Source organism: Castanea sativa, chromosome 9 (genome assembly GCF_040712315.1).
Source record: "Castanea sativa cultivar Marrone di Chiusa Pesio chromosome 9, ASM4071231v1".
Classification (NCBI taxonomy): domain Eukaryota; kingdom Viridiplantae; phylum Streptophyta; class Magnoliopsida; order Fagales; family Fagaceae; genus Castanea; species Castanea sativa.
The window spans coordinates 24,436,461-24,451,144 of NC_134021.1; the positions used below are offsets into that span (position 1 = coordinate 24,436,461).

Consider the following 14,684-nt stretch of genomic DNA (forward strand, 5'->3'; position numbering starts at 1 on the left):
TAATTTCACTTAAAGCAAACTGTATTAATAAGTTTAATGTACATAAATAAGTCATATAAACCCAAATTTTATTATTAAATTTTGTAATGATATGATAATAATTGTATAGGAATTTGTTTTTTTACCATAACTAAATGACTAACTATTTGTGATTTCACAATTCTCATATAGTGTACCAAAGGTCTTCTAGTTTCATATGGAATAATATTTTGTATTAAGATAGATTTTAGCCACGACTTTCAGTTAATAAAGACTCATTGTGTTTGTGAATTGAAATAATTTTAAAGGTTTATAGTCTTAATTTTTTAACAAAATTTTAAAATTAATGTTTAATTTGAAACCATCTCTAACTATGTAGAAATTACGAAATGTATGTGAGTCTTTAAAGAGTGACCACTTTATAAAAAAAATTTAAAAAGTGTTACTTCTTGCCACACAGAGAAAATAAATACTTGATTATGGCTTTTTTTTAATCATTCAATAATTATAATAAGGAAGAAAATTTGAACTCTGAATAAATTTATTGAAAATATCAAAAAATACCTCTATCCACAAAGGTGGACAAGCCACTCTCGATTGGAAGGCTATTACCATATCTTTGACACCATTGAAATTGTAGGTTTAAAACAATATGATCTTCTCGCAAAATCCACTTGTCCTTCACTTTAAGCTTGAGTTTTCACACTCTCTCACACACAACCCTTACAATTAAAAACCTCACATAAATATTTGTGGGGTGTGGAGGGGTAAGGGCTAAGGTTCAAGTCTCCAGGAGGGAGTTTCACACACATATACACTTAGATTAGGTTAGAGTAAAAATTCTATCTTGTATAATAAAAAAAAATCAAAAATAAAAACCCCACATAAAAACAGGGAAAATGATTGAATAAAATTACAATCAAATTTGACACAGAATTAAAGCCAACACAAAATAGTTGTAAATCACAATTTTATAATATCTAAAAAATGTACTAGTTTTAGAGATGGCTAAGTTTTAGAAATTTTTTTTTTTTTTTTTTTTTAAAATCGTTCGTAACAAATTATTCTACAAGTTAGGTTATGGTTTGAACCCAGTCCAGCCCTTGGTATAAGCTTAAGTCAATTGGGGTTCATTGCATGGGATCTACAAATGATTCCCAAGTCAAAATAACGGATTACATGGTACTAGAAATGCAAAATAATACAACGAAATTACACTACCCATTCAGCCAAATTTCACGACTGCAAATGTCTCTAAGCGTCCATTTGGTTGAGATGATGAAAAAATTGAAGGATAAAAAATAGTGAGAGGATAAAAAAGTAGGAGAATAAAAAATGTGTTTAGTTGAAAAAATGAAAAAATTGAGAGATGTAAATCTTTTTTGTTTGGTTCTGGAGAAAAGTGAGAAAATAAAAAATTTAGTTTATATAAATTTACTATCATAACCTTGGTACATAATATGTAAATATAATTTCTTTTTCATCCAAAATATATATAATTTCTTTGTAATCATTAAATAAGAAGAAAATATTAATTATAATTAATAAAATAACATTCTATATAATATAATATATTAATTATTTTTTACTCATTACATTATTTTCCTTTATTATATATATAATATAATATAATACATGTAATATATTAGTAGCTCGAAGAAAGAAAAAAAATGGCAGAAAATAAACCTGGACATGTTGTTTAATTGTTTCATGTGATTGCTTATGGCTGTGCAGAAGAAACAAAAGAGAAGTAAGGAGAGAGATAGACTCATTAAATAGGGGCAATATGGTAATTGGGCAAGCAACAAGCTTATGCTTGTTTTCTCTCCAATTTGGAGAGATGGATTTTTTGTGGGCCTTGGTGAAAATTCTTGGGCCCCCACCAAAAAATTTTCTCCCCTTCTCTCCTTAACAAACAACACCCATTTTTATTTTCTCTCATTTATTTTCCAACCAACATATTCCACCTCCAACCAAACATAATCTTATTGTAATTATTAAAAAATTAAAAAAAAGTGCATGAACATTAGAAAGTTCATGCTAGTTGATAACCTTGTCTTTGATTTTGAATTAATAGTAAGTTTTGTTTATTTAATGGTGATAGAGGGAATGAAAATTCTATTCTTAAATCTTAACCAAAAGTGGAGCTATAAATGAACTAAAATTTTTATAAACAATTTGGGCTCAGCTGACAAGCCATCAAAATTGCAGCAACATGGTAACCACCTAGACAGTAATGGTATAAAACAAATGTTGATGGGGCATTCTTCTCCGAAACTGATGGGGCTGACATTGGCATGGTGGTTTGTAACTCATAGGGACAAGAAGTCATGGTGGCAATGTCAAAAATTATTCTTGTTAGATGTATTAAGTTTATGTGTGTAGCCTCAAGAAACTTAATTATATTTCTCAGCCCATGTTTACCTGACTCCACCTCATAATCCCTCTATATACCCTATTTAGAGTTCATTGTAATCATAAAATTGAGATTATTGAAGTTGTAGCTGTCAAAAACTTTTTCCATGAACGTAGGTTGTTAGGTCGAACCATTACAATGAACACTAAATAGGGTATATTTATAGATTAGGAGTTACTAGTTAGAGTTAAGAGTATACATTGGTTGAATAATATAAATGAGCCTCTTGGCCTATACACATAAACCTAATTTCTTTAACAATTCCATTGCCAAAATTTTTAAGGAGGTAGAATCTTTTGCAGCTAGAAGAATGACCCTTTTTGCTGGAGATTCTAAGATAGTGATGAATCAAGTCAAGAGAGACACCTTTCACTTCTCACAGTTTGGAGTTTGGACACATCATTCAAGAGGCCCAAGCTTTAGCTTAGGGGTTAATAGCCCATAAATTCTCTCATGTTCATAGAATAAGTAATTTTATGGCTCATGCTTTAGTTAGGAGAGTCAGAGACTATCCAACTTTTTTGTCTTGATGATTCCTATGTACTGTTATATGCATCTTTTGGTAATTGAAAATTTGAAATGGAATGCAATGTTTTCCCTGTAGCACAAAAGGGGGAAAATGTTTGGCTTCAGAGCTGATATTTGAATCACTAAATTTATACACTCATATGTATTATCTCCTAAACATTAACATTCATATCATTTGACACTACAACCACGGACATAATGCTTAAAAAGTGGATTTAAATCCAAACGATAGCCCTGTACCACTCTCAGGAGTTTTTTTTTTTTGACAAATCGAAACCATTTCTCCCTGAATTTGTTGACAAATGCTAATATATTATCCCCAAAATATAGCTGCAAACCAAGAAACCTATTATAATTACATATTATCACCTGAAATGCCCTCATTAGGGGAAGGAGGGATGGAGGGGTTGTGATACCAAGATCACCCCTGAAATATGTAGAGCTTCCTAAAAAATAATAATAGTAAATATGGGAAACTCGTAAGAAAAATTTATTAATATAAATTAACCGTTACAATAACTTTTCAAACCAAAGAGATTAAATTAATTCTGAAACTTCTTCCACCCGAATTTTACAATGATCAACTCTCAATAGCTCTTGGGCTAACATAAACTTCAAATCCCTCTATTTTATTAAATAAATTTATCACCACTCTTATGAAGTGCCATACAGGTATAAGCAAAAAAGAAATTCAACCAACATATACTTCCTCCTTATGAATGCCTGAAAAATTAAAGTTGGGCGCGCAGGTTTCAAACTTTGAAAAGCATCATAAACAAAAGAAATAGGCAGTAAAGTATTCTCAACCAATTATTGGAATCAGCATCTATACACACAGGTAAACAATGATATCTTGATATATCTAAATGGAATCACAGAGGTCTAAAAGTGAAGGCCTGAAAAAATAATGCTTGGTGATCTTGGGAAAGAGGAAAAAGAGGTTCTTTTTTTTTGGTTGGGGGGGGTGGGGGTGGGGGGGGGGGGGGGGGTTGCGAGTACTGAGAGGGGTCAAACCCAACAATACAAATTATGAAAGGATTTATTAAAGATAAAAAAGACTCATGTAAGACTAAAATATGACCAAGTAATGGAAGAAACACAAGAAAAAGAGATGTCCCCTTATTTGAAGATACAATTTACTTTTCTATATTATACATACACCTCTAGTAAAACATTATATATTATAGCTCCTTTTCCTTTTGACCATCAAGAAGGGTTACTAAAAGGTGTAACTATAGAATTACAAGCCTAAATTTCCACTCAAATCTTCTTTTGTAAAGTAAATCAAAATGAGTCAAATGAGCATGAACGCTAAACTATATTTATATACAACTCTAATAAATCAAACCAGAGTTTGTCCATGTACTTTTAGGGATGACAAGGTGTAGTTTCTTTAATAACAACAACAACATAGCCTTATTCCCAAAATTTTGGGGTTTGCTATAGATTCTCAACAGATTACTAAGGACGGCTACATGTATTCTTTTCCTCCATTCTATTGACATATCCTTTTTTATTACCTCTACTAATGCTGTATTAGGTCTTCCTCTACCTTTTTTGGTTCCCTCAACTTGGTGTGGTTTCTTTAAGTTGAGGACAATTTTTTTGGGTTAAAACAATACCTTTTTAGAACTGGTTAATATGACATCATGTCAGCATTCACTTACTCCACTTTCACAAATAACCCTAAACTGATTGCATTAAAATATAATATTGGACCCAAACCATGTATCTATGTGCAATCTCAGAACTGATTGTTTATAATTACAACATCCAACAACTTTTTAACTTCTTTAAAAATCAATAGCCACGAATAATTAGTAGACCACAGCCAACACATATTTTTAAGACTAAGGCTATGTTGTTTAAAAATCTAGTAGCAAAAGTCAGTAACAAATATTCCAATACTCATTTCTAAGTAAATAAGTAAATAACAGCATATTAAGTAAATGACCTTCAAGAACCATTTTACATTACCAATCAACGTGCGCTTCACGTCTTAAACATCAGATTTTCTCTATCTTTGATATGTTTCAAGATAACTACATGCTCATTTCATGAGCTTCTAATTCTTAGATGGCAACATAACATAGCAATTTATGTTTTAAATTTTCAATCTTCTGCAACAACATCCGAACAACATAACATTGCAATTTATATTTCAATTTATCAACCTTACATGACAAAATCCAATCTAAGTAAAATTTAAACAATGTGGGAATCCTAAGTAGGAAGTTTTAAGAGCCGACATAAAATTTATAAGCTTTCCATAAATCTCACTCTCAGCATAACTCAACTTAAAGAAATTAATAATAAAAGCCAATGTATTTTAATGAGATACCAAATAATCCTAACATTATTGTTTTTCAATAATTATAGCATAAATTTATGAGGAAATGCTGCCTAAGATGATTTGGTCATATGCAAAGGAGAGAGATTAATGCACTGGTAAGAAAGAGTAAGTTGATTCAGGTTGAGGGAACTTAAAAAGGCAAAGGAAAACCAAAAATAACATTAGTAGGAGTAGTTTCAATTAAATAGAACGGAAGAAAAGAATACATGTGACATTTTTTTTTTATATATAGAAATTCTACTAAGTGACATTTTTTTTTTTTTTCAAAAATTACTCATGTCATCGTATCATATCTGTACCCGAGCCTATGCATTCTAGTTGGAGACTTAGACCCCGGTCCTTAGCCACCTCACAAGAATTGAAGTACAATGAAATGCTTACTTGAAAATTGAAATAATGAATAAATGCTAAAGAAGCTTTAATTAGTTTTAGTAATAAGTAGAAACACCTCTTAACCTCACATAAATGAGATTAGCATTCAGGTCACATTGATAGCAATAATCCACAGTAAAAGACATTGAATTTTCCATTCAAAGATAATTTAAGAGCAAAATCAATAAGCTAAAAAAAACAAAAAACTAATTAGGAAATGGCACCAATTATTTTCAGGTCAAGGAATTTCAAATCCAAGCCGAATATTCATAAACAAAAAATCAGTTCCTTATAGCCATTCCAAAACCTAAAATTATAAAAACAAAAACAAAAAGGGACTAGACTCGCAAACCAGATGAGATCAATTGGTCTTGGGATCAGGCATGGGGAAGAGGCCGGACGACGCGCCACGTGGCGGAGCGAACCCTAAGAATTTCTGCAAATTGGTGCGAATGCTAATCGAGCAAAGAAAGTACAAAAACGGCATCGAACAATCGGTGACATCGTCGCCGTGTAATCCTCTATGGCTCATCTTCATGACAATCCCGAAGGGCTTGAACGGTAATTTGGCCACAACCTTGCCTTCAAACAAGGAGTTGAGGAGGCCAAAAACGACGAAGAGAACAAGCGCGACCACCGCACCGGACTTGAACTTGAAGAGAGAAAGGTCGCGGCTGGATTCCTTGAGACTGGTCTCGACGCGATCGATCTTCTTGGTCTTGGATTTCTTGTTGCTGATTTTGACCTTTGCGACGGAGGAGGAAGAATTTGGGGTTTCGGTTTTCATGGTCTCGAGTTTTTTGGCGGCTTTGTCGATTGAAGAGCGGAGGGATTTGTAGGAGTTGGTGCGGTAGATGAGGAGCCAGGAGATGGCCTCGCAGACTATGGCGGTGCAGAATGAGATGCCCACCACTGTTAGGCTGTCTGAGTATTTGTATGAGGATAAATTGAAGAGTTGAGATGTCGACATGTTTCCAAGCTTGCTTGGTAATGGCGATGAGTTGCGTTTGTGTTTGTGTTTGTGTTTGTGTTTCTGAGAGATCTGAGTTTTGTTTACAGGTAATTGACTATCTTTGTATAGGATGATATATAAGTCAAAATGAACTCTACCTTCGGATTTCAGCTTCGAATCTCATCTCATTCTCATGTCGTTTTGTTTTTTTTTGTTTTTTTTCTTCTTTTTTTTTAAGCTTGAGATTGGTGTCGTTTTGGGGTTCAATAATGAATAAACAATCCTCTAACCCTTTTTTTTAGAAAGAAAGTAAGGAAATTTTATTGAATCAAATTTGATTGGAATACAATATCCAAATCACTAGGTAGAGATTCTATCTATACATCCGTGTCTGCAGATATAACTGCTCTCCTAGCTAAAGCATGCGCCAACCAATTCCCTTCCCTCCTAACATGGCTGAACTTGCAAGATCGAAGCAACGTCCCTAGACTCTTGCAGTCATCAATCACATGACCAAATAAAGTGCTACAACTCCTCGCCATGTTCAGAGCAGCAAGAACCCTTGAACAATCCCCTTCAATCTCCACATCAAACAAACTCAACTCCTTGGCAAATAACAATGCCCGACGAGCAGCCATAGCCTCTGGCAGCTCCACCGATTGAACCAAAGGGATTTTTTGACTCAAAGCTGCAATCACTTGGCCTTGGAAATCACGAAATACCACTCCAACACCTGCACAACTAAACTGTCAAAGAAAGCCGCATCAAAGTTTCCTTTATAGACCGATTCCGTCAGCGGAGACTAAGACACCTGAGCACGTCGAGAAGTAACCTATGAGGGCTGATGGTTCGCGTTGAGAACAATCCTCATTGTTAATTAAACATCTAAGGGTAACCGATCCCACCCATCAGAATTAGTTACTGGATAATCAAAGTGTTTTTCATCCACTAACGGGCTAAGAAATTTATTAAAACGAGGAATTATGATTAGTGTAACCTAATTTTTATTTAGAGCAATACTAAAAACCATTTTTTGTTAAAGATTAATTACTATCTACTATAAAAAAAAAAAGATTAATTACTATTCTTTACCACTTTAATAATTATGAAAAATATTATGAAAGTTGTTGTTTTTAAACTTTTTGTGATAGTCTCAAATTGACAATACAATCAAACTACTAGGATCTTAATAAGCTAGATCTGAATTTACAACTTTCCCCCTTTTGATGATTAGTGCCTAAGAACTACTAATACCAATGTTGGAATGTTTCTTTTAAATCCATACCAATGGATGCACTAGACTTTTATAATTGATAATTTGATAGCAATAAATAAATTATTGGAATTTTACGATAACCCCCACAAATGAGGCAAATAATTGTTACTTTTACGGTGATGAAATGAAGTTACAATGACATACATGTTTGGCACAATTTTTTTCCAAAAGCACCAAACTAATTCGATCAAAAAACCACTAGCACCAAATTGTGTTGTGATATTAATGCTATGCATAATAGGTTTTATGCAGAAGGAATAAGAATCTATGTACCTATTTTGCAAAGGACGAATGATGCAGATGAAATGAAGTTACATAGATCTCCTGTAAAATATTTTTTTTTTACAATCTACAAAACCTAATTGCTTATCTCTCTCTCCTCCTATTCAATTTTTTTTCTCTCTCTCTCTCCTTTCCCCATCTATTTCAGCACTGCTATTACCACAATTCTTTTTTTCCTCTCTCTTCTCTCCTCCAATTTTGGCAATTCCATTGCCACAGTTCCTTTTTTTCTCTTTCTCTTCTCTCTCCTCTTTTTCGGGCAGCTGAAAAATTGGGCACATATTTCGGCAACCACATCACCGAAATTTCTTTTTCTCTCTCTCTCCCTTCTGTCACATCATTTCTCTCTCCACTCTCCTACTTTTTCTCAGAATTTCAGCAATGATATTGTTGAAATTTGTATCTCTCCTCCCAGATAAGATTGAATAGTATCCATATCACAAATAAATCTTATTTTATACCATATTCAGCCAAAAGACTCCTAGGTTAAGGGCTATTAATAAATTTTAAAATAAGGACAAAAAATAGTCATAAACTAGCATGTTTAAGTAATATAACAACAATAATAACTAATTTTTAGTCCCATAATTTTAAGAGTAAGTTATAGATCCTCAACAAATTAAGCAAAGTTAGCCATAAATATTCTTTTCCACCATTTTATTATATCAGATGGTGATGGGTAACCAAAAAATAAACCATCTCTAATATTGTACCTCATCATAAGCATACTCTTTTGCCCCACCACACATCTCAGCTGTTTTTCAAGTCGACTTGGCTTCTGTTTCTTAATAACATTTATAGCTTCATTCAAAAAAAAAAAAATGTCATACTCTTTGTTATTTTTTTAGTTGACATGTCATTTTTTTTCTATTTCTATTAATGTAAGTTCTAGAATTCCTCTATATTTTTTCATTCCCTCAAATTTGAACAATAAAAATTCCTATATTATGTAGTAGAATTACTCCCAATTTTTTTTTTTTTTAGTGGAAGCATATTTTGTACACCTAAGTTTCTCTTTCTCTTACATTTTTCGGCAAGGCAATGCTTTAGCTCTTGCCTTAACTAAGAGATCTAGAATTTCTTTTTTGGATTTTTGCTTGGATGGAGTTTGTTCCACCAAACCTCTATGACTATTATGTTGTAGATTTTCTTGCTATTAATTAAAAAAAAAACAAAGGTGTCTTTCTTCTATTAAAAAAAGCATATATATTATGATAATTTTTTATCAAAATCAAAAATTATGTTGGAGGAATATATATTTGTTGAAAGGGGGTACCATCAGTCAAGAAATTACGTTTAGTTTATTAGAATGTTTTGGACTTCAATTTATTAATGCATTCTATAGTACCCAAAATAGAAAAGGAGATGCGGGTTAAGGGGTAATAACTTGGGCTTAATCACAAACATTAAGAAAGATCTCTTTGATTTCAACTTTTATATGTTCCTTCACACCCTCTTGCACAAATTATGATACCTCAAATTAATACTTTCCCCTAACTTTATATTTCATAAATTTGTAACCATTTTTGGGTTTTAAACTTTTTTGTTGTCAAATGTTCTTTTGTCTCATGGTTTGATTCATTGTGGTTCCTAGGAATGGTAGATTGGTGTTCTAGATTGTTAGCTTATAGATTTTATATATAAAAAAAAAATTAAGAGATGAAATTTTTTTTTTATAGTAAACAGTAATACTTATTATAACACACATAAAAATAGTAATATTAGTGTTTTAAATCGAGTTTATAATACAATACATAACCAAAGTACAACTACAAGAGATGGCATTCTAATTACATTACTGTAGGCTACAAGAGATGACATTCTGATTACATTACTGTAGGCCAAAATTGGTAGGTTTCATATTTGGTGTGTTTCAAGTTTATATGTGGTGTTAAGTTATTTACTTAGGTTAGTTTGTTTCTGTGAATCTCTTTATTTTTGTAGGTTCTTACTTTGAGAAAATTAGTAAATGCTTTAAATATATTTCTTTTTGTAGATTTTTAGAGAGATTAGTAAACGGTGGATAATTAAAGCCAAAACCGCATAGCTCCACACACCAAAGTGTACTTACCCAACCCCTTCTAGTATAATTTTTATATTTACATTTAAATTTATTTACCACTTCACTATGATGAACTTTTCGCTTTACATTATATTTACATTTGAACTTTAAAGGTATTTCTATAGTCTATGCTAGGCAAGGAAAGGACTACGTACTTTTTCTTAGTATCATGCATCTTGGAAATGTTTATTTTGTTAGTGAAAAAATGGACTCAGATGAGTAGTTGGATAGTTTCAAGGTAAAGTTTAATATGGCATATCAAGTCTTATGTCATTGTGGAATCATTATTCTTTCACCATTGTAGAAACCAAAGATTTTTTCATCCACTACCATGCACATTAAATTAAGCAAATTTTATTTGGATTGGGAGATGATGAGATATTCTTGAGGTTGGTTTGTATTTTTATAATTAAAATTTTCCTATCAAAGTTAGTGCTAAATTTGATGTCTAAATCTCTTTGATTTTTTTATCCTGTTTAAAACTTAGGTTCATTTGTTCAATTTCTTTAGCTAAAGAACTATTATGACGAACAACAATCATGCTTCCCCACCAATTTGCTTCCAAGGAAGGACGATCACACCATTCTCTTTAGTTGAATTTTTTTTTTTTCAATTTCTAGATATATTTTTCTCTCCATCACAATAGATGTTATAGTTTTAGTTGTTTAGAATAGGCTTAAAAGAAAATCTATTTGTAAGACAACACGTATTTTTGTGGATAGCGTATTGAGTGCTATATACATTTGAAATTTGAAATTCATACCAAGTGTTATTTTTCAAAATTTATGAATTCAATTGCATTAGCTACATACTTATTTAATTAAATTTATTTATGTAAGACTTTTGAAACAAAATGTTTTCTCCAAATATTTACCTTAAATCATCTGAATATATTTGCCTTCTAGTATTCTAATTATTTTTATGTACAAAATTTATTTGTGGACTCTTAAAAAATTTTCATTATTATTATTTTTTATTTTTTTGAAAATAGATGTATTGATTTTTTTTTTCAAGAACCCAAAAATACATGTACTTATGTAATTCCCTTTGGTCCAGTTTAGTCCATTTTAGTGCACTTACTTAATAATGAGAAACAATAGGTCTGAGTTAAGAGAACCTACTTTAAATCCGAATTTATTCAAAAAAAATATTTAAATGACAAAAAGTAATATTATTAATTTTAATTGTATAATTTAATGATTTGCGGTCTAAGATTTCTTTATGTTCTTTTTTCCTCCCTTATCTGGTATTAGTATTTTAGCTTTTTGGTGAATTATACAATTTTAGTGTTTTGATATGATGTAATTTTAATTTGAACTTTTGAAGATTAATTGAGGACTTTTTTTAATAAAGGGATACAAAATTTGAAGGTTTATAATATTAAGTTCGGTATCAATTATTTGATGAGTTGGATACTAATGTGAATTTGTGCCAAACGCAACCATTTAGAAAGTAATATCCAAGCATATAGACATGGAAGGTATAATATCAAAGTGCATTGAGCAATCTTTGGACCTTTTTGACCAAATTTAGATGTAGGTATAAAATAAATGGGTAAACTACATATTTGGTCCCTAAGTTTTACGCTGAATGTCAATTAGGTCCTTACCTTTTAAAATATGTCAATTTAGTCCATAATATTTTGGTATTGTGTTAATTTAGTCTTTGCCGTTAAGTGATAGATGGAAATGCTAACCTGATTAACAGCTAAAATAAAAATGACACGTGTACTGCAACATGAAAAAAAAAATAATAATAATAATTAAAAAAAAGGAAAACCACTTTATGTTAAAATTAGGATCTCATCCTAAACAATCAAAGTTTCACGCTGCTAACCTTCTACAAAGGCCAAAAATTAACAAGTTCCTATTTGGTTGGCAAGAAACCGTAAGAAAAGGAAATATGTTAAAAAATATGTTGTTGTATTACCATTGAGCTTCGGAAACAAGCAAGCGTCAGTCTTGATTAGAGACCATGGCTTGTATTATCCTAGAAGAACTCGAGGTTCCCAGACAACATCGTTTTATTTTCTACACCATATTCCCTGACTTCTCACTAAATTCTGATCATACCCCTAACCCTTCACAATCCTCTTCTCGGCTCTCTCCACCTCCATCTCCTATAGTATCAGAAAATTTTTATTTTGAAATGATTGTAGGTCTTTCAGTTGCTATTCTACTTCCTTTTCCTACAGTTTCTCTGTAACTAAATAGGTTTTGTTAATTTTTAGTTGATGGAGCACTATGAAATTTGTTTGTTCGTGATGAGATCCTAATTTTTAATATAAATTTTTTATTTTACTATTATTCTTTCATTTTTATTCTACATGGCAGTACACTGTACACGTATGTGTCATTATTTTTTTTAAAAAGTTTTTGCTGTTAGTCATGTCAGTATTTTCCATCCATCACTTAACCGCAGAGAAAAAATTGACACAGTTCCAAAAGGTTAAGGACCAAATTGACACATTTAAAAAGTTAGGGACTAAATTGACATTCAGTGTAAAAGTTAGGGACCAAATACGTAGTTTACCCAAAATAAATTGTCGAAACAATTAATGAGTTTGCAACACAAATGATGAACTAGAAAAAAAATTGTTGTTAAATTTTCATTTTTTTAATTAATTAATTATTTATTTATTTATGTGTGTGTGTATGTTTGTATGTATATTTCTCCATATTGGAGTTGCATTATGCAGTTTTATTTTGAGCTTTTAAAGTTCTCTTTTAAATATTTGTGTTCTGCCCTTCTATTTAGTTTTTTTTTTTTTGGTTGATATTTTTGTATTATATATTTTTTGTGTTTTCTTTACTTAGTTTCCATGAAGTTTAAGAGTTATCATAGTTTTCAAAATCCAATTACTAAAACGTAAGCACATATAGATATGGACATATGATTTTGTAGCAACTTTTGAAGGTATTTTGTAGTTGTACAAAAAATTGCTTCCCTATATGTATGATTCAAAAAATTAAATTTTCATTTCATATGAAGATTGTAGATTAAAATGTTAACTAATATCCATTTGTTAGCATTTTTTTACCACAAAATAAATATATGATCATTTTATTCAAATGCCAGGACACAAATATGCATGTGACACCAGAAGACCCCACAATGAGTTCAAGTAATAGACTCCTATGTTTCATTGTTAAACACAACTCATTACAAGACATGATCTTTTAGAGGCAAAAATGTGTTGGATAAAACTCAAAGTAACACTAATTTTAATGTTCCAATTGCACATCATTTCGGATCAAATCATACAAGCTCTGCACAACATATTTCTCATCTTCTATGAAATAATTAGAAATATAAAAGTGATTTGCAATAATAAAATATGATATAGAATATGATTGTGAACTAAATTTTTATGATTTTATTTTTAGTTGGTTTTCGATAACCCTATTACCCTTTGCATGTTTTTTTTTTTTTTTTTATCTATCTATAGAATTCATCCTACTACATACTCAATGGTTAATATGATCGCACTTGAGCAACTTACTTTATATGGTGGACAAAAAATATTTTAAAATCTTGATCTTGATGAAATTTTGTAGTGGCTAACATTATTTGTATTACTTTAATTTAATTTTAATAAAATATAGATAAACTCAGCAATGCTTGGCCCCCCCAAAATTTTAAAAAATACTATTATATTACGTGTATGTACTAAAAACTGTAAATATTTAACTACAAGAATAGAATTTGGCCCCTCAAATGTTTGAGTTAGTCCAATGATGCTCATAAAAACCAATAGAATTTGTCAATCGATTTAGTAATTATAGAAACAAGGTAGTTTTTGTTTTTACAAATTCCTATTTTTACATTTTTAATATCAAATTAGACAACTTTTGTATTCTCATTAGAGCTTAAAAGATGATAAATTCCCTTAAATATTATCTTGCGAAGATACATTTGCGATAGTTGTTAATTTTATATACACTATATTTTATAAACTATGACCAACTCTAGTATCAAAATATAATTGTTTATATATGTGTATGTGAGCATATATGTGATGATTTATCTTGACTCATGACTCCTATATTAGTATCAAAATTTGGCCTCCCCAACAAAAAATCCTAACTCCGCCCTTGGATAAACATGACCAATCAAATGAAACTCTTGAATGTATTCAAATGATAATGTCAATATCTACGTGCCAATCTATATATATTAATAGGCAAAGATCAGAGAAAGTTCAATTAAAATTTGAAATTATAATCAAATTTTGTGCCATGTATATAAATTTATGTGGAGACCACATCATAATTATCCACTTAAGTATGTACCATGCGCCCACTTAAGTTTTTTAATCTTTGTACCAAGTGAGTTAATGAGTACAAAATACTAAGAATCTAATATTAATGAACTAGAAAATTTATAATAACAAAAACCAATCACATTTACTGAATATAAATCACAACACAACAAAGATCACCACACGTTTTATCTTATTCAAAA

The 14,684-nt window shown here is 30.8% G+C and overlaps 1 protein-coding gene across 1 annotated transcript; it reads right to left on the minus strand.

Moving 5' to 3' along the window:
• Positions 1 to 5,774: 5,774 nt before the first annotated feature.
• On the minus strand, positions 5,775 to 6,736 carry LOC142609363 (uncharacterized). Its single transcript, XM_075780931.1, has one exon. The coding sequence runs from the start codon at positions 6,616 to 6,618 to the stop codon at positions 6,010 to 6,012; it is 609 nt and encodes a 202-aa protein (XP_075637046.1). The 5' UTR covers positions 6,619 to 6,736; the 3' UTR covers positions 5,775 to 6,009.
• Positions 6,737 to 14,684: the final 7,948 nt, after the last annotated feature.